The 22,408-nt window shown below is 52.9% G+C and overlaps 1 protein-coding gene across 3 annotated transcripts in view; it reads left to right on the forward strand.

Moving 5' to 3' along the window:
- NOS1AP (nitric oxide synthase 1 adaptor protein) overlaps positions 1-22,408 on the forward strand; it is a 43,589-nt gene that overhangs the window by 11,916 nt on the left and 9,265 nt on the right. For 2 of the 3 annotated variants that reach the window (XM_066555940.1, XM_066555943.1), the window contains exons 3-8: positions 17,888-17,980; positions 18,374-18,432; positions 19,031-19,139; positions 19,314-19,455; positions 20,655-20,794; positions 21,343-21,510. In XM_066555940.1, coding sequence (XP_066412037.1) covers positions 17,888-17,980; positions 18,374-18,432; positions 19,031-19,139; positions 19,314-19,455; positions 20,655-20,794; positions 21,343-21,510 — 711 coding nt within the window. Of the gene's footprint in view, positions 1-17,887; positions 17,981-18,358; positions 18,433-19,030; positions 19,140-19,313; positions 19,456-20,654; positions 20,795-21,342; positions 21,511-22,408 lie in introns of all 3 variants that reach the window. The other variant, XM_066555941.1, reaches the window with a different exon arrangement.

The raw sequence follows: 22,408 nt of genomic DNA on the forward strand, positions 1-22,408 counted from the left end.
TATCGTTTTTAATGCAATCCCTGGTTTAGGGGCAAGGTGCTCTGTCTCAGTTTGTTCCAAGTGCTGAAGGTGGGGGACCCTCACCATCCCCTCTGCTGCCTCAACTCCCCTTTCTCAGTGCTACCTTTGCCATAGCTGCTCTCTGGGCTTTGCCTCTGTTTACCAAGTGATTTAAAAAATGACCCTGCAAAGAAGTGGGGGTGCTGCCTGCCCGAGAGTGGGGATCCCAGTGGGGAGAATGCCCTGGAAGCCCCCTGTGACTGCCTGTGCTGGGCTGGGAGCAGGAGGGGCTGGGACAGCAGCAGCATCAGCCCCTGTAGCACTGCCTCCCTTTTTCTCCCCCACACTCACTCGGGGCCAGGCGAGTGCTGCTTCCTGTTTGGATGGAGAGCTGACCCTTGGCACGGGGGAGGACAGTGCATAGCTGACATTGCTGGGATGCCTGCCCCAGGCAGGCCCCCCTACAGAGCAGAGCCTTGGTGTGGGCAGGACAGCTCCACCTGAGCAAGAGGGGAGGTCAAGCCCAAAGCTGGTCCCTCTTTGTGGGTCAGGAACTTTAAACAGGGGGTTGGTGTTGCAGGCCATCCCCACAAATGCTATCCCCTTCTCCCCATTGCTGAAGGGCTGGTGATGCCATGGCCATCCTCCTGGTCCTGGCCAGAGGGAGTTTCTGTCCAGAAGCTGGAGAATGTGGAGAATTCCCGGGATTCTCACAGCTCAGGATGAGGAGGGAAGGGGAGGTGCTCAGCTGAGTGTCTGCTTTTGGTTCCTGCATGGGCTGGGCTTGCTGGGCACACAGCCCTCTCTGCACTGCACCTTGGTGTAAATCCCTGGCCCTGAAATGACTCGGTGGAATGGGACATTAGCCATGCTAAAGATGCACTTGAGAGCAATTTTGTGAGCATCTGCTGCAGCTTTCCTTCAAACCCTACATGTCTCCTGCAGACCACTGATGGCCACCTACATAATAAATGCAGTAGACCAGGGCTTGTTTCCTGGGCAAGCAGAGGGGCTTCTCTTAGTACAGCTGGCTCCTGTCTGCTGCTCATCCCAAACAGGGTGACCCAGTCCACGTTGCTTCATGCCCTGAACTGCTGGATTTGGCTTCCCAAATGCTCCTTGGCTCCTCTGGATGTGAGATACAAGGAACTGATCAGTAAGTCCAGGAAGTCACCTGGGCATCCAGAAGCCCCAAACTAAGAGTGGTGTGTCTTCCCAACCCTAAGGATTAAAGAGCTGTTGCAGATTTCAGTTGAAAGTGCCTGAGCAGGTGGCTTTTTCCTGGTATCTTTTTCCTTCCCCTCCCTTCCCAGTGAGCTCATGGGCCCTCAGTGACAATGACAACTGTATATTTTTTGCATTGTCATGATGTAAATTCATGCAAGTGCTTTCCTCTCCATGCCCCTGGCATGTCTCCAGGGCAGCCAGTGCTGCCTTGCTGGGGCTTGGTGCCATGGTTCTGGAGAATTTGGAATCAGCCCTTTTGGATTGCTGAGTGCAGCTTTGATCCAGGTTTTCTTTGGAGCCAGGAAGGATGAAAGCCTATATAGGCACTTGGTAAAAGCTGTGGAAGTCTTCTGCAAGGCTGTTTCTGGGAAGTGTCCAGCTGAGTTTTGCAGGCTCAAAACAGGGAGGCATTCCAAGCACTTGAAAATCTTGCTCCTCTACACCTCCTACTCTGCCAGGTACATCTGATTTTGTGGGACTTCTGCTGCTTTGCATAGCTGAGCTCAATTTTAGCGAATTGGCAGAATTGCTGAATTTCTACAAGCTTGTGTAAAGCAAGATTTCACATCCTCTGCAGGCCACGGGTGCAGTTGGACTGGTGTGAAAATTGATGTGTGTGGCCAGTTACTGGTGTAGAGCTCCTGGTGTAACTCTGAGCTCATTTAATTGGAATATTTCTCAGCTATTCCTGCTCCTGCCATGGTGAGTTTTTAAAAGCATGAGGCCATTTACAGTGATGCCTTCCTTTTTTTTCTTCTTTTCTCTCGCCATGCACAGGTGTCTCTTCTGTAGAAAGGAGCAGGATTTGGGAGCAAGCTGGCCCTGCATGCCTGGGGCAGCCCACCCCTGTCTGTCTGTGAGGACCAGCACAGTGGGAAATGGGCTGGCCAGGAGATGCTCAGGTTTTGGCCACATGAAGAGCACAGCCTGCTTGGTGCCAAGTCATGGCACTTGGTGCAAGGTGAATTATTGACAAGCTAATGACTTGATGTGGTTATCCAAGATGAACAAGATTATGTTGTATTAGATCTGGGAGGAACTGAAAGGATGTCTGTAATAATTTCAGTTGCTCCTTCAGTGCTCTGACAGACACAATAAAGGGGTGAATCCTTCTGGGCGTGCTTGCTTTTCTCCTGGCATCACCAGTGCCACTTAATGTCATAATAAAATAATGGCTAGTCTGGTACTGCTACCAGCATGGCATGAAATAGGCCAGGATCTCATTCTGTGGTTAGTATTTAATCAATAAACTGGTTAAATTAGTACCCAGATTGATTGGAGCAGCCTTTTGTCCAAGACTGCCCACGTTTCCAGGAGAGTTGGCCAAACTCTCCTGGAAGAGAGTTGGCAGTGTGGTGACCCTGCCCTGTTGCCTGCCTCTGTACCATGGCCAGGATGGGGTGAGGGCTTTGCAGTGGAGCTGTGGGCTCCAGTGGAGCAGTGAGTAGTGCAAGATGCAATGCACACACAGTAAAATGAGGAGTTCAGGGAGGTAAATGACTCTGTGTGGCAGAAGGCCGGCATCTGGCCTGTTGAAGAGGTGGAAGTGTGAGCCATTAATGCTGAGCCCTGGGGGAAGGCAGTGAGGGATGGAGCAGTGGGGCACTGCTTCAGAAAGGCCCTGAGAGGGGAGCCAGCCCTGCCTGTGCTGGCTGTGTCCTGAGCCCGCTGGCTCACGCAGGAGTGACTGGGCTCAGGCTCACATGTGACCCCACGGCTGCTGGGGAGATGAGGAACAGGCCCCTGCTCCTGGCTGCAAAAATGAGTCGTGACAAGCTCATTGCCTTTCAGCTTCCAGCAATGCCCTGTCCAAGAGTTCTCTGCCAAACCTGGGACAGCAGCGTGTCCCTCGTGGCCAGGCTCCAAAACAGGGTGGGGTGGCCAGGCTGGGGCAGGAAAGAGCGGGGGGTTCCCAGCTGGATGGACAGCACGGTGGTGGAGCCAGTGAGGATGAGGGAAACCGTAAGCAGGTGGGGGCTCCTGAGCCAGGAGTGCAGCCACGTGTGGCCTTCCTGCACCTCCTGTGTCCCACAGGAGCTCAGCCCTTCTGCTCTGGGCGAGTGCCCCGCGGGCAGGGCAGGGCTCTGGCAGGGCAGGGCTCGGGCAGGACAGGGCTCTGGCAGGGCAGGGCTTGGGCAGGGCAGGGCTCTGGCAGAGCAGGGCTCAGGCAGGGCAGGGCTGGGGCAGGGCTCTGGCAGGACAGGGCTCGGGCAGGACAGGACAGGGCTCTGGCAGGGCAGGGCTCGGGCAGGGCAGGGCAGGGCTCTGGCAGGGCAGGGCTCTGGCAGGACAGGGCTCTGGCAGGGCAGGGCTCGGGCAGGGCAGGGCAGGGCTCTGGCAGGGCAGGGCTCTGGCAGGGCAGGGCAGGGCTCTGGCAGGGCAGGGCTCGGGCAGGGCAGGGCAGGGCTCTGGCAGGGCAGGGCTCTGGCAGGACAGGGCTCTGGCAGGGCAGGGCTCGGGCAGGGCAGGGCAGGGCTCTGGCAGGGCAGGGCTCTGGCAGGGCAGGGCAGGGCTCTGGCAGGGCAGGGCTCTGGCAGAGCAGGGCTCAGGCAGGACAGGGCTCTGCAGGACAGGGCTCTGGCAGGGCAAGGCAGGGCAGGGCTGGGGCAGGGCTCTGGCAGGACAGGGCTCTGGCAGGGCAGGACAGGGCTCTGGCAGGGCAGGGCTCTGGCAGAGCAGGGCTCTGGCAGGGCAGGGCTCTGGCAGAGCAGGGCTCTGCAGGACAGGGCTCTGGCAGGGCAGGGCTCGGGCAGGACAGGGCTCTGGCAGGGCAGGGCTCGGGCAGGACAGGACAGGGCTCTGGCAGGGCAGGGCTCGGGCAGGACAGGGCTCTGGCAGGGCAGGGCTCTGGCAGGGCAGGGCTGGGGCAGGGCTCTGGCAGGGCAGGGCTCTGGCAGGGCAGGACAGGGCTCTGCAGGGCAGGGCAGGGCTCGGGCAGGGCAGGGCTCTGGCAGGGCACTCGGCTGGCACTGGGCATGCCAGCACAGGCAGCAGCACTCCTGGTGGGTGGGTGATGCTGGCCTGGAGCCAGCCCAGTGCCTTGCAGAGGACTGGAAGCCAAATAGGCACCAAGCCCAGGGCAGGAGTGGAGCTGCTGGCAGAAAGCTGGGAGGCAGCAGTGCCTTCTGTCCTCTCCAGCCTGTCACACATCCTTGCCCTCCCTGTGCCTGGGCTGGACTCTGCTCCTTCTCTGGGAGCCTGGGGTGTCTCCCTGTGAATCATCTCCCTCCCTGCCTGGGGGCTTTCCCCACCGTGCTCCCACTGAGTCACTTCACTGCCTTGCCTTGCCCACTGTGTGAGCCCTCAGCAAATGTCTGCAGGGAGCTCAGGGCAGAGCTGGGCACTGGTGTCTGCCAGGCTCCCTGAACGTGCTGGGAGGGCACAGCTTGGCTGTCACTCCCTCCCAGCCAGGGAATGCTCTGCTGCCTCCCACCCTCTCTAAGTTCATGGCCAGCATGGAAAGCCATTACACCAGTGTCCATCTGCGTGTCCTTGTGCTTCCTCCTCTTCCTCCTGCTTCCCACTTGCTCTTCCCCAGAAATGGTCCTTCAAGCATCTCTGAAGGACTGCACTGGTGGGTTGCACTGGCTGTGGGGCACAGCATGCTGGCCAGGTAAGCCTGCCTTTCCTGGCTCCTTCCTGTGCTGCACAGATGGTTCTGGCAGGGCAGCAGGCTGAGCCCAGTGCCAGAGCTCAGCTGCATGAGAAGCAGGAGAATGTGGAGCTGCAATCCCTGCTCCTGGAGCCCAGGCACACGAGGAGTCTGTGGGACTGCAGATGCCATGGGAGCTGCCCATGGGGCTCTCCTGCTCTGGCTTTTCCTCTTGCCTAGAAAGAAAGGATTTGTTGCACACTCTGCCTCCCAGGCATGAATGGATTCAGCCTGGCTGTCAAGGAGAGGACGTCTGCAGCTTGTTCTGGGAAATTTGGGTCATGTTAGCACTGGTGATTGCTGTTTGTGAGGGTTCAAAGAGTTCCTACAGAAACCATCATCCTCTGAAAGCCTTCTGCAAGGTGACAGAGCTTCCTTTGATGGCCTGAGCCTCAGGCTTGCTTAAACCTCTGCTGAAGGTGTTACTGTGGGAGAGGGCTGTGTTCAGTGTCACCAGCTGTCACACACCCAGCTCAGTGCACAGCAACCCCACCACTGTCACCAAGAGAGGACAGTCTCTTCTGCTGCTGCAGGATTGCTGGTGAAGATAGCCATTGCACTTCCCTTTGCATTTTGGAGTAAATTTCTAACTGTGCCTAGGAATAAGCTCCTGGCTACCTGAGAGGTTGTTGATAAGAAAAATTGGGTTTGAGAGAGATGTGCTGAGGTTTGGCTGATTTCAGGCTCTGTGACTCGTCCTAGCATCTCTCAGCAGCATCTGGGCAGTGCAGTGAAGAACTGGATCTTCTCCCTGAGTTTGTGTCTCCTCTCACCCTTGGCATTGCTTTTATTTGGAGGTTTTTCCCTTCTTATTTACTACAACATGGATTCTCATGTGGTTTTTAACAAATCAGTGCTTTCATCAATTTTCTGCCATCATGGCAACATTTTACTCTTGGGATGGAGTGGGATCAAATGCTCCCTGGTGCTGAGTGCTGATGCTGCATGGGCCTGAGCAGGAGAGATGCAGGCAGCCTTATCTGGGCAGCTACATCTTCCAGCTGGACTTGAGTGTGTCCAGAGACAATAGCTCACTCTTGCTCCATGGTTAAAGGGAGAAATAACCTCCAAAAAGGAGAAATAACCTCCAAAAAGGAGACCAAAGAGTTACTGAAACTCACAAGCAGGGGTGGAGCAATATTTGGTATCCATTTTATGGGTGACAACCTAAGGCACAGGGAGGCTGTGACTTGTCAGACTCCTTCTGTGGGAGACATCCCTGTGCAGGGAACTGGGCTGAATTAAAGTCAAACCAAACTGAAGTCAGCTTTGAATGCTACTCTTGTGTATGATCCTTTCTGATCTTGGGCTTCCCTGCTGGTCCTCAAAGGCCAAGGACCCTTTAATTTAATGTGTTGTGGTGTTCTCTGCTGCCTCACCTCAGAAGAGAGACAAAAGCCTGGGGCTGCAGCCTTCCACAAAAATGCCACGTGCCCCAGTTTCTTCCCTGCTAAAATTAATTCTTGGTGGTTTTGGCTCGGTGCAGCAGGAAGATGTTCCAAGGGATGCTGTGCCCTGGGGAGGTGCAGAGTCAGAGCCTGCCCTGCCTCCTGCAGCAGGGTGAGAGCGTTTGGGGTGTCACTGCAGCAGGGTGACAGGGGTTTGGGGTGTCACTGCAGCAGGGTGAGAGCGTTTGGGGTGTCACTGCAGCAGGGTGACAGGGGTTTGGGGTGTCACTGCAGCAAGGTGAGAGGGTTTGGGGTGTCACTGCAGCAGGGTGACAGGGGTTTGGGGTGTCACTGCAGCAAGGTGAGAAGGTTTGGGGTGTCACTGCAGCAGGGTGAGAGCGTTTGGGGTGTCACGGGTGTTCCTGCCCTGTGCAGGAGCAGAGGAAGGCAGCACAGCTGGTTAAGAGGAGAGGTTGCAACATCTATTGTGTGAGCTGGTCTGTGGAATGGGAGTTTAATTAGGGAGTGGGAGGAAAGGATGTATCTATTGTAGAGCAGCAGAAGGAGCAAGCACTGCCCAGAACAAGGGAAAGGAGCCAAGTGCTCTTCCCATCCCAGCAGAGGAGGCTGGAGCCCACAGAGCGTGCTGCAATCCTTGGAGATTCCCTGCCTCCTCCTGCCTGCTCCTTGTCACCTCACAGGGAAGCTGCCAGGGCCACACAGGGCTGGGCTCCTGCACATGGCACTGTGGCCATGGCTGCTCCGGTGGCTCTGCAGACAGTAGTTGGTAGGTGTCTGCTTCAGCTGGGATTTTTGGAAGGCACAGAATTTCTCATCTGGACTAAAGTCTATCCAGGGCAAAAACTCTAGACAAAGAATTTTCAGAGTAGAAAATGTTTCCTTCTCAGGCCAGGCTTCCCTGGTGGAGCATGAGGATCCCAGTGATTCTTAATCTGTCACTTGGTTTTCAGCAGTGGGAGAGTAACATGATAGGGAAAAATCCCCAACCAAACCAGTTCCCCATGCAATGGGCTTGCATATGGAACTGCTGATCTGTTCCAGCAGAAGCTGCAAAAGCCAGCCTGAAGTGTGTATTTGCCACAGGAAACTTCAGCAGAGATGGTTAAATTTCAGCTTAATTCTTTAAGAGGAAACAGCCAGACCTGTGATGTTGCAGTGTTGTTGTTGGAATGCAGTAGTGATATGCATCTGAGAGAGCCATCTCTTTCTTTTTCTCTCCAAGGCCTCCGGTTTTGTTTTAGCATTTTGCTCCAATGACATTTTCTTATTCCCTCTTAACATGATGGATGGGACTGGTCTGGACTCCTTCAAACATTCCCTGATCCTTGGGAACTTGGGGGATGTGTGTGTGTTTCCAACACAAAGAGCACATCTGTGCTGACCTCTGCTTACATGCTAAGAAATCCACATGATCCAAAAGGAGAAGAGAAACCCAGAATAATTGGCCAAAGCAGTTGGTGAGTGTGACTTGGGATGCAGGTCCCTTTGAGCTTTCTGTGAAAAAGACCTGTCTTTCTGTGATTTGAGTGGATCCAGCTTCAACTCCTAGCTAGCTGATTTTGTGCATTTGCCTAAAGTCAGAGCCTTTGATGTGAGGAAGCTCTTCCCAAGACCCAGGTCTGGGCTGTGGACAAGTGCCCACTGAGCCTGCTCTGTGGATAAGCCAAACACAGAGAGTTTGTTTTAACCTCAGGGATGTGGGAGTCTGGGGAAACTGCCTCATGTTCTTGTTGATTTCTTCTGAACTGTTTTCTGTTTCTTCTTTGAAGTGTGTGATAAAGCAGAAGTTGTTCTGTTGGAATGGATTGTATTGGTAGTGCTTTCAGTGGTGCCATGGTTTGAGAAAATGTCATCTTTCTGTTTTGCTGCACATTGCCCAGGACCATGCTGTCTTCATCGTGCCCTTTGCACTGGGATGAACCTTGCAATGCCTCCAGGGTCTTTTTAGGATACATTTCTGCATCTTGGCAGATGCAGCTACTGTTCCTTTTTCCTGTGAGAGGCTGCTTGGCCAATGCCATATAAAATCATCCTGAAATGAGTAGATGCCAGATTCCTGTGAACTTGGCCTGGATAGCAAATACTCTTTTTTCTCCTTTTTTTTTTTTGTTTTTTTTTTTGTTTGTTTGGTTTTTGGTTTTTTTTGTTTGTTTGTTTGTTTGTTTGTTTTTTGGGTTTTTTATTTTTGGGGGTTTTTTTTGGGTTTTTTTTTTTTTTTTTTTTGGTTTTTTGTTTTTGTTTTGTTTTTTTTCTTTTTTTGCAGCCCTGCATTGCTGTGAGCACTGGGGCTTCCTGGAAGCACAATGGCATTCTGTCCTATGTCTCTCGTTGCTTCATCTGTGGCCCTGCTGCTGAGGTGGATTTCAACCTCTTTTTTCTAATTCCACCTAAAATCTTGATGCCTTTTTTACTTGGAATTTTTTTCTGTGATTCTGTCTAAACCACTCTAAAGGACATTATTCTTGTTGTCTTTAACATGCAGAATTTAGTGAATGAGTTTTAATACCTGCATTAGTTGTTGAAATAGGAACTGCGAAGCAAGAGTGAAATGAATAATTACCTCTTTTCTCCATTTACAGCCCAGAAACATTGTTGAGCACTGCCAGCTTCTTAAGAGCCCCACAGGGCTGCCTTGTTTCTGATGCACCAAGTGTTTAATGCTGCTGCTCATTCATTCTTTATTAATTGTCTGAATTTCATAATCGCTGATTTAGTTACAGTATTACCAGCCTGCCTTCCTTGGCGTGTCACTGCTTCTCTGCCTGGCTATTCTCATTTGCCTTCTCAACTGATCTTACTCAAGCTTTTTATGCAACAGTGGGAGAGCAGCTCTGTGGTGAGCAGTAAAACAAAATACCAAAATAAATCCTGTATTTCACAACTTGGGGCATAAATATCACCGTGCTGCAATTTGGCTCGCTTTGCTGAGCTGACACCTTTCTGAAGTACTGTGTGGGTATCTTCTTAGGCTGCCCCTTGCTTCGTCACCTGCCCTCAGGGTAGATTTGGGGTGACTTTGTGCTCCTCTGCAGTGTCAGCCCTGCCTTTGACCTGTCCATGTAGAAGGATTACCTCAGCTGCCTTGAGGCAGGGTCTGTCTTTGAAAGGATGCATTTGGGGGAGAAAGCTAATTTTAAACACAGGAATTTTGTTTTCCTTCTCAGCTGGAGGGAGGTGCTGGGCAGGACATTGCCTGTACTGCTCAGTCCTGGGGTCCCTGAGGCATCCAGGACTGGCTGGTGCCAGAGAGGGGCAGGAGTTTATCAGGGCTTACTGTAAAGGGGCATGACTGAACTGCTGCAGATGGCAGTGCTGCTCTTTAAGCCAAGCTTCTTCCAGCACAGGGGCTCAAATGTGCTCTGGGCTGGAAGAACAGAAGCCATTTCCAGGCTCCTGTAGTTCCTCACCTTCTTCAAAGGGTGGTTGCACCAAACAGCTTATGCTGCCTCTGCCTGCATAGGTCAAACCAATGCATGTCTAATTAAAATACCACAAATTCCAGTCAGATGTGGGCTTTCCAAGGAATGCACTTCTGCTTATTCTAGCAGCAGGTGGTAAATATTAAAACGTGTACAGCTCATTTCTGGTGTTCTCCTCCTGGGCTGTGAAGAGCAGAGCGAGAGCGGTGCCTGCAGATGCACACAGAGCCCGTCCTTGTTTCCCTTCACTGCAGGAAGCACTCAAAGCCCGGCTGTGATTTCTGTAACCAGTTTGACCAGTATCCCACACGCACCCACACACCAGTTCATTCACACCCTGCTGTGGGCACTAGAGATGCAGCATGTGAAGGCAGGGGGGAGCTTGCCTTGCCACCTCCCACACGGGTCCAGCCCGTGCTGTTGGCACTTCCTTGGATTTCTGAGAGGAGTTTGGAGATGTTTCCGAGGCTGGGCAATAGCGTGTTGCAGGGTCTCCACTGACCCATGCCTGGCTGAGAGGCGCTGTTTTTCCCAGCCCGTAAGCACTGCTCCCACTCAGAGTTGTCACTGAATATGCCCAGGCTGGAGGAGAAATGAGAATATGGCTAGGCTGGAGTCCCCAGCTTTCTTTCATAAGCTTGGTATTAGTCAAGCCCCCATGGAATGAACAGTAACACTTGCACAGGGACCTCGGTGGCTTTGGTGAGCTGCTGGTGGAACTGAGGGATGTAGCTGGGAGGTGAGCTCCTGCTCCAGCACCTGCATCCCTCATGACACAGTGCTGCTGCTGCATGCCCCGTGGGCTTCCTGTGCCTCAGGCCTCCTTTGAACCTCTGATTTAAGGGTGTTTTAAAAAAAACTCACAGAGAGATATGGAATGCCTAAGGATTTCTTGTAAGGGAGGTAAATCATCTTGCAAATGGAAGTCTTCAAAAGAAAGGGTTAGCATAAGTTGTCGCCTGTTAGCTTTCTCCATTTAACCCTGTGACTGATATTGATTTCATTCTTACCAGTTCTGATTTCTCTGAGCTTCCTGTGAAGCTGCTTCTCCTGCAGATGGCTCGTGAGTGTGTCCCAGTTTGCCACCTCAACTTGTGAAACTCGGAGGTAGTGAGGGGAGGCTGGAGGAAGCGGATGGAGGCAGCTCTCTGGGAGGAAATAGCAAACCGAGCAGAAGGCATTTATTGTGAAGCATTTGATGTTATTGGAAAACATATTTTGTGTGATGGATGGGTATGCTGCAATCCTAGGGTGGTTTTGAAGCAGCAACCTTAACTTTGCTCTACTGCTCTCACAACAGGGGTATTTTTAGCCTGATTCCCATTTTTACCCATCGGTACGCACAACCATCACAGACGCTTACCAAAATTAAACCTGAAGTTGGATGGGAAAATAGGCACTGACCTTGTCAGTGCAAACCAAAATCACATCTATTTCAGACAAACACATGTACCTCAGAGCTGCATTTCCCATATGTGCAAATGCAAACTCCAAGGAACTGTGGAAGAGTTTTAAAAAGCATCATTAAGCCCAAGAACAAGCATCCTCTACTTCATTATTCTTCCTCTCTTCGAAATTACTGTGGCCTTAAGTCCAGCTCATGCTAAAACCACCAGCAGTGGAGTGTAGGCAAGAGCACAGGGGAAATTTAATACTGAGGAATAGTTTAAACCCAAACTATCAGGGTAGCAGAGGTGTCCAGCATATTTGGCCATGCCGTGCTGGCAGTCTATCAATGGAGTGGCTGAGAACCTTCATCCTGGCCCCAGATATCTCCATGTTTCTGTGCCCCACAATGGGACCCATCCCTGCTCCAAGTGTGAGTTCCAGGGGCTGGTTTTGTCCTCAGATTTGGTGGCAGGAGCAGGGAGCCCAAGCAAAATGACCACACTGAGAAGATAATTTCCCTGCTTTTCTCCTCTTTGTATCCCAGCTACTGGAGGGAGCAGGGAGGTGCTGCTGGCATCCCTTGGCAAGTGCCCTGCTTGTGTGTGGAGCCTGGGCATAGTCATGGTCAGATTTACAGATGCACAGAGGAACTGAGGTGCAGTGGGTTCCCACAGTGAAGGGCATGGGAGTCCTCAGACACAGGCAGCAGCACAGCACTTTGGTAGGATGGCTCTTAGCAGTGTTTTAAAATGGCTTTCAGTCCATTTATTGCTGATCACATTAGCAGGCTAAGCAGGTATTTCAATGTGCTCCCCTTCAGCAAGCCTGAGTCCCCTGAGGGCATAAAGCGCAGCCCAGAGCAGTGGACTGTCAGATACTCTGAAGCCTTGTTCAGAAATGCCTTTTGGATGAAGCTGTCTGCCCTCCTGGGAGGTGCCCTGCTTTCCAGCCATTTCATCCCCTCACACCTGCTGCTGCTGCCCCAGCTGGGCTGGAGGAGCCGTGGGCCAGGGCAGGCTGGCAGGTGCCTTTCTGTTTTGGGGGCAGCAGGGAGTGATGGATACTGCATGGCTGGGGACCCCCTGGCAGGACTCTGGTTCTCTCTGCCCTACCCCTCTGACCCTGGGCTCTGGGGAGAGCCAGTGCTGCCTCTGCTCCCTGCCCAACTCCTGCTGGACACCACACAGTACCACAGCTTGCGTGGTTGCCACTCTTCTGACCTGCAAGGCTGCTTCTGGCCAGGTTATATCATTTCTGCTGCTTTTTTAATCCAAAGCTGTATCTAAAATCATTCCCTTCTCTCCAATGCTCTTTTCTTTCAGTTAAGTGAAAGGCACACTTCTCCAGTTAAGCAGAAGGAAAAAGGAAGGCAAGAGATGTTCTGGCTGCAGTCTGCTCCTGGTGCTTTGGCAGGACCCCGGCACCGAGCTCAGGGTGTTGGTTACCCCACAAAAGGCTCGAGGGAAGCTGATGCTGCCTTCCTGCTCCTCCTGCTTTCCCTGCCCAACCCCAGGGTGGCTTGGCACCCCTGGCCAGGAAAAAAGGGCCTTTTTCTCACAGGTTCCTGTTCCTGCACAGCCCACAGGTGGCTTTGAGTCATTCCAGGGCACTGGGGCCGCTGCCATTTCTTTGTGTGGTTCAGTAAAGCGAAATCCTCCTGCCCTGTACAGAGCTGCGTTTGCCATTCCTCCCAATTATGGCTATTAGGATCCCAGCAAGGTTTCTCAGCCTTCCCTCCTGGGAAGCTCCTGAGGGTTCTGAGCTTTGCTGTCACTCTTCATGTTTTCAGCAGCAGGAATTGTGAGGTATGTGCCTCCCCCCAGCCGTTCATTCCTGGCACCGTGGAGCCATTGAACTGGATCCCAGCTGTCATTTTGTAATGAGTTAATTCTTCAGCAGAGCACAGCACCGCTCCTCCCCTGACTGCTGGGAAAGCAGCTCTGCTCTGCCATTAGCCCGGGCTGACCCGGGGTTAAAATCTAACTCGGCAGGTATTTTATTAGGTATTTTATGAGCTGCTGTGCCAGCCAGCTGCAGGAGGAGCTGGGGGGCACGACCAGGGGCAGGGAGCAGAGAGCTGAGGGTGCTCCCAGCAGGTCCTGCCCAGCCAGCCCTCTGCTGCAGGGGGACCCAGCTTTGCTCACGGTTCCATGTCCTTTCTGCATAAACACACAGAAATACAGCTTTCTGGCAAAAATTGCATCCTCTTCTGTGCTTTTTCTTATGGCAGATTTTTGTCTCCTGCCTCCCGAGGTAGCAGAGCAGCATTGAGTTTTGTGGGAATTGCTTTTTCCCTGTTAATTGAATTCTCAAAACACTGCTCTTTCCCCAATACAAGGTACAAGCTTGTAACCTTTTTCCTCTTTGTTTTGTTTTGAGGAGGGGGATAGAGGGTGGATGGGAACAGGACAATTCAATGCACTTAGAGCAACTTCCTTTCAAAAATATTCTGTTTATTTGTATTCTGCTGCCACAATGCCACCATAAAGCATTCCTGGTACCTTCCCTTACTTACAGACAGTGCTAGTGGGCAGACTTAAATTGTACCTAAGGCACTTTAGATGAGCTGGAACAAAATGAGGGCATTTTAATTCAGGTTAACATTTTTCAGATGCTTGTGAATGTGGGGGGATGATGGATCTAGAAAAACATCATCTCTCCTCCTTAGAGCCTGATCTGCCTGACCTTGCATGCAGTGTGTGGTTACGAGTTTTCTCACATTTCTGCTGTGTGGAAACAGCCTGATAGGGATGAGTTGCATCTTTCTAGGGATGCTGAGTTTTCCCTGCTTTTCACACGTAGCCGTCGCTCTCGGATTCATACATAATTTTACTCCAAGCTGACAAGGTTACATGCGCTCTCTATTAAGCAACATATGTTAGCTCAGTTCTCCAGAAAGGGCAATTTTAATGCTCTGCCAGTAGGAGTGTATTTCACAATGATGCATACACCAGCTGGCTTCTTTTCCTTCCAAAGTTATTTAAATACTGAACTCTGCACAAAAGACAGATGTTGAAAATAGACTCCCACTAACCTGAGGTTGATGGGAAGGCTCCTGTTCTCTGATGGAATAGATATTTCTCTTCCATTTGAAAAGATGAATGCGGTTTTTTGTAGGCAGGGGAAAATTAAGGGACAGTCTTTATTCACTTAGTTGGTTGGATTTTATAAGTGATCTTGTACTTCTTTTGCATTACTGAGACCACCTTTGATTTTTTTCTCAAATAGTTGCAGGGCTTTTTAACTGATGTATCTCAGATGTCCATTTTCAGTCTTTCCTCAAAAATTTTAATGCAGCTCTTAGAGCTTCAGTGGGAGACTGGGGAGCTGTGCAAGTCCAGGAACAGATTATTTTGTTGTTTCCTTTTCTGTGTATTTTCCTGAAATTAATACTTTTCTTTCTTCTGGCATTGCTACATAGCTATAAAAAAGGATTAATATAAATAACCCAAGCTTGTAGTATTATTAAAGATATTTAAAGGTCCAGAAACATACCCAAGATGGGCAAAATGGCTGGGTTGAAAGCTCAGAAAGCTCTTCTGTTACGGCATTTAATTGGTTATAAGTAGTACAGTGAAATCCTGCATGGTGTGAAAGCAAAGGGGATCATGGGAATGCTGTGCAAATCCTCTTTCCTTTCTTGATTTCAAGCTGGATAATTATTTCTGTATCTGTTCTTTATTGAGCTGTAGGCTAGGATTCAGCTCTCCAAGAGGGAGCCATGGGTGGCTGAGCTTAATCACATATGAAATGTGTTTTTTCTCCTGAGGCAGTCACCAAATCCCAGTGCAGTGCCCAGCGAGTGTGGGGTGAATTGCTGCCACCCAGCTCCCTGCACCCAAATACACAGATGTTCCTACTGCACATCTTTGGGAATGCAGGATATACTCCCAGCAAGGGAGTGGAAGGTGGCAGTGGAAACATGGGGGTTTCCTTTTCCTGTGGGTCAGCCAGTGCCTGCTTGTTTTGGGTGCAGCAGCAGCGGCTGTGGCTGTGCAGACCATCTCAGAGACCCTTTGGTGGCATTTCCAACCCTGCCATCATCACCTCTGCTCTCCTCCCAGCAGCAAGAACAGCTAAATCCTAAGGCTTTGCAGCCCTCTTAAGCTTTCTCTCTTTGTTTTGCAGCGGAAGGAGGAACACTGACAAACATGGGCAGGCACAGCAGATCTCTGTGCCTGGGCAGAGCAGTGGTCAAGAACAGCTCCAAGCCAGGGAGGTCCTGATCAGTTGTACAGCTGTTCTTCCATGGCCCGTTAAGGGTGTTGGTTTCACCCCTTGCAGTCTCTGTGGCTCACTCAGAGGAGCTGCACAAAGCTGACACTTGCTTAGACCAAATTAAGAAGCCCCTCAAAATTAGCACTGGCATCTCCTGGCCTGTGGGACCCAGCATGCTTTCCTGCAGAGCCCCGGGATGTGAGAGGCAGCTGGGCTGAGTTGCTGTCCTGTTGAATGCCCCTCCTGGCTGATTTGTTCCTGAGTCAGGGTTAGTGTTGCATTAGAGCCCCGTGGGCTGAGTTCATTAGTGTGCTGCTGGCTGGGGCTGCGCTGCAGAGCTTGGGGAGCGTCCCAGGGAGCCACAGGGCTCGCTGGGCTGATTGCTCTAATGAGGGCTGGGATGGGCAGCAGCTCTCTGAGCACATGGCTCAGGCTTGCAAAGGAGCTTGGCTCTCCAGTCGGTGTCAGGATAAAAGCCTGGATTTATGGAAGGGCTTAATAAATCTGTCTGCTCATTCCTTCTGAGAATTTGACTTCTTTGCTTCCAATGGGTTTTGCTGGAGTTCTGCTGTGACCCAGGCACAAGGGGGCTTTGGCTTCAGCATGGCAGAGGCTCAGCAGCTCTTCCCATGGCACTCCCCAGTGCCAAGCTCAGGGTGAGCCTGGGCAGAATCTCTTGCCTGCAGCCAGGGATTGTGGAAGGCTCTCCAAGGAGCTCTGTATGATTCTGTCCCTGAAATGTGCCAGAACTGGGTAGCATCTTTGCTGAAACCTCCTGGCCTGTCTGCATCGCTGTCCAGGGGCTGTTATTCACTCAAAAAACATACTAAAAATAGTCTGTCTTACCCTGAGATATTTTTCTCTCTTCCAAGCCTACATCAGTTGCACTTGGGGTAGCACAGAATAGAAACCCCACAGCACCAGGAACTCCAAAATGCAACTGGATGTGTGTAGCTCCAAAATGCAACTGGATGTGTGTAATGAGTGATTTGTTAGGACCAATACATCAGGCATCAGCACCAAGGTGCCATGCAGTCACCCTGGATGCTGCAGAGAGCTTCCAGATCAGCCTGCAGCTCCTGGAAGATCACATGCAGAGCCTCACAAAGGACTGGGATAATTACTGCAAGGTAGTCAGGCCAAAGCTCACCTTTTCAGGGCTAAATCAAGACATTTCTTTAGTGTTAGGTACCAGGCACTGGTCTAGTGTCCTGACAAGACACAAAGAAGGGAGTCTTGAATGCAGTTTCATCTCTGCTGGTAGTGATGGGGATGGCACTTGGAAGCTTACACCGGTGGGTTCTTTGGTGAGACCCTTCTCCGTGTGGAATATGCCATGCAAGCAGCATGTGGGGATGTGCTGGGGGCTTTGAGGCTGACCAAAGCCACGGTGGGAGCCTGACCTCTGCTTTCTCCAGCCCATCACCATGGCTTCAGCCCCAGTGTGGGTGGGCTTGCCCGGTCAGTGCTTGGGGGAGGGCAGAGCTGCGTTCCCTGCACTGTTTCCCAAGCCTTCTGAGTCTCCCATCTCCTTCAGCCACTTTAAATGGCTTTGAGTAATTGTGCTTTCAGGTCTTTTATCATTTGCTCACAGGTCAGGGCCAGCAGCTTTTCCTGCCTGCTGGCTCTGGCTGCCAGAGCTGATGCATCACGCTGTGCTGGAGATGTCACAGCGAGGCTGGCGCAGACAGGGCACCGCTCCCTCTGCAGAGACACTGCCCAAATGCTGAGAGGATAAAGCAAATCCTCTGCCTCAGGCAGGCCAGGGGCAGCATGCAGGGCTTTTTCTTGGCACAGAGGGTCTGTCCCCATGCACAGCTCCCTGCAAATGGGACCAACATATCAGTTGCCTGATGTGGCTACACCTGTGGCAAACTCCTCAAAAGTCCCACAGCAGGATCATGCTTATTGGGCCTACTCCTCTGCCAGCCTTCTCCCCACTTGTAACACACTAAATACCAAAGTGGGTGGATTTGAGGGAATCTGATTCTCTCCCCAGGCCAGAGCAGAGCTTTGTGTTTAGTCACTGATCTTTGGGAGTTCCTGTTGGGATTTTTCCTGTCCGGTGACTTCTAATTGAGGTGGATAATTGCATTATCCCATATCCCATGGAAGTGTCCTCAGAAGCCTCAGCAATCATCTTCAGTTTTATACTGGGCCCAAAAATACCCAGCTCAGAATGGCATTTCACTTTCCAGAGCTCAGCAATGGCCACAAGCCAGGGGGGCAAGTGCAGCCAGGCTGTGGATCCTTGGGGGTGTGGTGGTCCCTCTCTGGGGAGCCACAGCCCTTCAGAGGGGCAGACCAAGTGTCTTTGAAACACAAGCTAACATTCCCAGCAGCATCCTGAACTGGGTAAAGCATTATCCACATCCAGGGGCTGGATTGCTTTGCTGTGTGCTCCTCCAAGATGCTGGGCCCTGAAGGGCAAAAAGACCCCTTGTCCTGTCCTAGCATGGATGTACAAGGTTGATGTGGGAGACAGGAGAACCTGCCCCTGTCCTTCTTGCCCCTCCCTGGGGCTGTCCAGGCACAGGAAGGCTAATTCAAGTGTTTTCTTCCACCTCCCGCAGTATGAGTTTAAAGCCAAGAATATCAAGAAGAAGAAAGTGAATCTCATCGTGTCAGTGGACGGCGTGAAGGTCATTCTGAAGAAGAAGAAGAAGGTAGGTAGCACTGGTCCCTGGGGCAGCAGTGCCTCAGCAGCAGAGCCCCTCCCCTCCTGGTGCAGGGACCTTGCAGCATCCTTGAACTTCTGGGAAACTGGTGGTCTGGGAGAGGGAGGCATGGGCTGGGTCAGCCTTGTGTGAGTCATGTTCTTGCAGGGTGGCTGAGCCAGTCCTGGTGTGGTGCAGAAGGGGCTCAGGGGGCCCTGTGGGAGGTGATGTGGGATGTGGCTGGTCCCCAAAAGGACCTGACCCTTGGCAAAGGGTTGCAGGGGAGCAGCAGCAGAGCTGTGACAGGAGCTTCCCAACTATGTCCCTGGACTGTCTCTCTGCCCTGTCCTTGTTCTCAAGGACAGCATCTGACGTACTCATTTTCAGCTTCTTTCATTGCAGAAAAAAGAATGGGCCTGGGACGAGAACAAAATGCTCGTCATGCATGATCCCATCTACAGGTAAGGCTGTTGGGTGAGGGGACAGAGGCTTGTGTGGCTCTGCTGTCTCCCTTACCCACACCACATCAGCACTGTGCTGGGCACTGGAGAGCTGCCACCATCCTGCAGAGGGCAGCTCATGGAGCTTCCTGAAGCCTCCAGCTCTCCTCCTTCTCCTTCTTCCCAAAAGCCAAGAGCAGGGCGTGTCTGTCCCAGGGAGGCCAAACTGGAGCAAGAGAGGCCCCCAACCATGCTGGAGAGGGGGTGGCAGGCACCTGGGCAAGGCATCCAGCTCTGTGAACCGGCCAGAGTGGGGTTTGCTTTTCTCAATCCCTGGAGGGCTCCTGGGCTGCTGATGCTGTCCCTGGGGGCTGAGCAGAGAAGTCCTGTGCTGCCTTTGCAAAATGTTTGCTGCTGCTGAATCAGCAGGCAAATTTTCCCAGCTGAGGTAAAACCACTGCCAAAAAATTCTGATGGGCTTTAGCAGGGATGTGCTGCAGAGGTTGAGCATCTGCAGCACCCTGTGCCTTGGGAAGCATTGGTTGTGGCCTTGGCCTTGTCTCCTGGGAATGTGGGTAATGTGTATGCTTATATTCTCCTTTCCATTCTATCCTTGCAGGATATTCTATGTGTCTCATGACTCCCAGGACCTAAAGATCTTCAGCTACATTGCCAGGGATGGGTCTAGCAATGTCTTCAGGTGCAACGTCTTCAAGTCCAAGAAGAAGGTAAGATGCCAGGATGCACATCTTGTCCTGGTGTACACTGGGTGGAGCAGCTGGGGCAGGACCCCTTGGATCTGAGACCCTGTGGCAGCACAGAGACCCCTGAGAGCTGTGCCAGCCTGGGGGGTGACCGTGCAGAGGCAGCCCAGCTGCAGTTCCACGTGCCCTCCCCGGCAGAGCCAAGCCATGCGCATCGTGCGGACGGTGGGGCAGGCGTTCGAGGTGTGCCACAAGCTGAGCCTGCAGCACACCCAGCAGAATGCTGACGGCCAGGAGGACGCAGACAGCGAGAGGAACGGAGACGACCTGGACGTCCCAGGTATTCTGCAGAGGTGGAGGTGTGGGGGTGGTGTGGGGCCCCAGAGCCTGGCAGATGTGGTTCACAGAGGCACTGCCTTCCCATACTGCCCCTAGATGGCTGACACCTCTGGGCAATGGATTTGCACAGCAATCTGGCCTGCTGTGCTCCAGGCTCAAGCTGGGATCTTGCCCAGCAAGAAACCTTCTGTAGGTGTTAGCCATGATCCTCTCAGACATCCCCCTTGCTGAGAGCCCATTAGCAGAGCCCGGGGCTCTGCTCTGTGCTTGGCTGCACACGCTGCAAACATTCCCTCGCTACTTCCGAACAAGGGGCCCCAAGCACATACCTTCCTCGTGTCCTCTCTGCAATTCCCAGAATGGACACAGCCGTGTTTGTGCTCTCCCATCAAGCTGTGAGGGCTGCAGGCAGGCTGCAGATCCCGCTCCTTCTCAGCCCTGTGGGTAGAGGGTGCAGGGATGCCTGGCTGGAGGGCTGCTGGTCCAGCCCCATCACCCTGAGCAGCCTCCCATGGAGCAGCCTTGCTCCTTGGCACCAGTGCCTGTGTTGGAGGGGAGGCAGAAGTTCTATGAGAGGTTAGTCAAACCCTTTCAGTGCCAGGTGGGACATTGGCAGGTCCTGCTGCCTGTGTGTGTGTGAATTCCCTGCCCTGCCCTGCCCTGCCCTGCCCTGCCATGCTGTGGGCTGGATCCCCCACATCCTAACAGGAGCAGCCTGGGCTGGGCTGCAGTTTCCTGCTCGCCTCTGTAACCAGTGCTGTTCTGATGATCTAATCATTGGGCTGCCCTGGACCGGTCATTGTTTGGTTTTCCTCCACACAATGTCCCGGCCACAATATGCAGCTCCCTGGGGGATTCAGAGCATCTGTTTTTTGTTTTTCTTTCCCGTAATCTCTTGTTTACCCTTCTTCAGCTTTATCTGTGTTTTCTGTTCTTGGTGGCCCGTTTGTCCCACATCAGGGCTTTTGGCTGCCCTTCCCCAGGTTTGGTGTGCTGGGGCTGGGTGTGTTTTTAGCTGCAAGCCTCCTCCCGAGCAGCAGCAGGAAGAGCAGCCACGTCTCTCTGTACCTGCTTCCCGCCGGGGCCAGAGGGTGGGTGGCACGGGGCGGTGGGGACCCACGGTGGGCATCGCTGCCCACGCCACGGGTGAGCTGCAGTGGGCTCCTGGGGCCATGCCCTGCCCTGACCCTGCTCCTGCAGCCTGTCGCCTCTCCGGCGTGGAGAGAGCGGCCGCCTCCGCCGAGGAGACCGACATCGACGCCGTGGAGCTGCCGCTGCCCGGAGCCGACATCCTGGACTTCAGCCGCGGCGTCACCGACCTCGATGCTGTGGGCAAGGAGGTGGGTGCCACGCCGAGCCCAGAGCCCCTGCCCTCCACTCTCAGGGGGTGGCACAGCCCCAGCCCCACGACTCTGACTGCATCCCGAGGGCCCAGGGGTCAGGAGGGATTGTGCAGCATTCCCCAGCTCCAGGATCAAAGCCATCTGCCGCTGCAAGGCTGCCCTTTGGCTGGGGCCCAGGGGAGAGAGCTGTCCCGAGGCTCAGCTATGTGCAGCCACACGGAAAAGGGTTGGGGCAGAGCTGATAGGGACTTTTTTCCACCAAAGACACAAAAATGAAAGACTTTTTTGATACAGTGGAAATTCCCATGGGAAGTGTCAGCCTTTTCGGGAATTTTCTACAAAAGTATGTGGGTTGTTGTTGAAACTGAAAAAGTACTGTTTTCAAAGGTTGTAAGCACCCTCAGCAAAGTGTGCATTAGCTGTGAATGCAGCTGCTTCTTTTCTGGGTATTTAGCATGGCTCCTCTGTGCCAAAGCTCATGTGTGCCCAGTGGCTTTCTGAGGTGAGTGCCAGGGGATCACACCTTCAATGCTGGTGTTTTGCAGAGCTGCCTCCACCCTGAAGATATCCTGACAGCGTCACCCAAGATGCTGCTGCCCTCGTCTGCCCAGCTGCCTGACCTGGGAACACCCCTCTCTGCCCACCACCAGATGCAGCTTCTCCAGCAACTCCTGCAGCAGCAGCAGCAGCAGACACAAGTGGCCGTGGCACAGGTTCTCCCCTCCATTCTTTCCCAGGGACAGTGGCAGGGCTGGGACACACTACTGAACCCCTTGGGGCTGCTGGAGTCTCCTGCCTGGAGGCAGCATTGAAGGCAGGCAGCTCCATGGGGAGGGAGCTCCATGAGGTGCTTGCCACCAGGTGTCTGGGGCCTTTGGCTCCTGTCTGCTCACCAGAGCCCTGCTTCAGTGACTGGTGTGCCTGGACTGTGCAGCTGGCAGCTCATTCTCCATGCAGCTATTTCTCATTGAAGCAGCTCTGGCTGCTTTATCCAACTCATTACCTGAGCTTTAATTGTTCCCTGACCCTGCACCGAGCTAGCTGCAATTCATCAACTTTTTCATGGCCCAAGCGATGGGCTCCAGCAGCCTTTCTGTGCTGCCCCTGCTCCTGCAGCCAGGCTTTGCTCCTCTCACATCAGTTGATCAGTTCTGGCTGAGCTGCTGCCTCCAGAGCCCACATGCCCTTTGGGGTCACAGACTGCCAAGTTGCTTTCCCCTCTGGAAGAGGGATCTGCATTACTGGGGAATCCTTTGTGTCTGTCCAAGTATGGTGTTGCTCACAATCCAAAAGGCTCCATGGTGCCTGCTTAAAGTGTAAAATATTGCACCCCTTGCTCTTGCTCTGGCTTTGCAGCATGTTGTAAATCCCAGTCCTTTGCCTGGTCTCCTGTCCCAGGCTCACTGTGTTCAAGCTCGGCTCTGCCAAGGACACTGCTGTGGCACCACATTGGGGCAGCAGCTGCCCGCTGGCACAGCTGGCACTGCCTCCTGATACCCATCTGTGGGGGCAGGTGGCCCCCAGCTGGGCAGCTTCAGGGGCCCTGCAGCTGCAGCTCACAGCTTTGCAGGTACAGAGAGCTTCCTCTTCTTCCTCAAGGTCACTTTCTAG

Source organism: Molothrus aeneus, chromosome 9 (assembly GCF_037042795.1).
Source record: "Molothrus aeneus isolate 106 chromosome 9, BPBGC_Maene_1.0, whole genome shotgun sequence".
NCBI classification, from domain to species: domain Eukaryota; kingdom Metazoa; phylum Chordata; class Aves; order Passeriformes; family Icteridae; genus Molothrus; species Molothrus aeneus.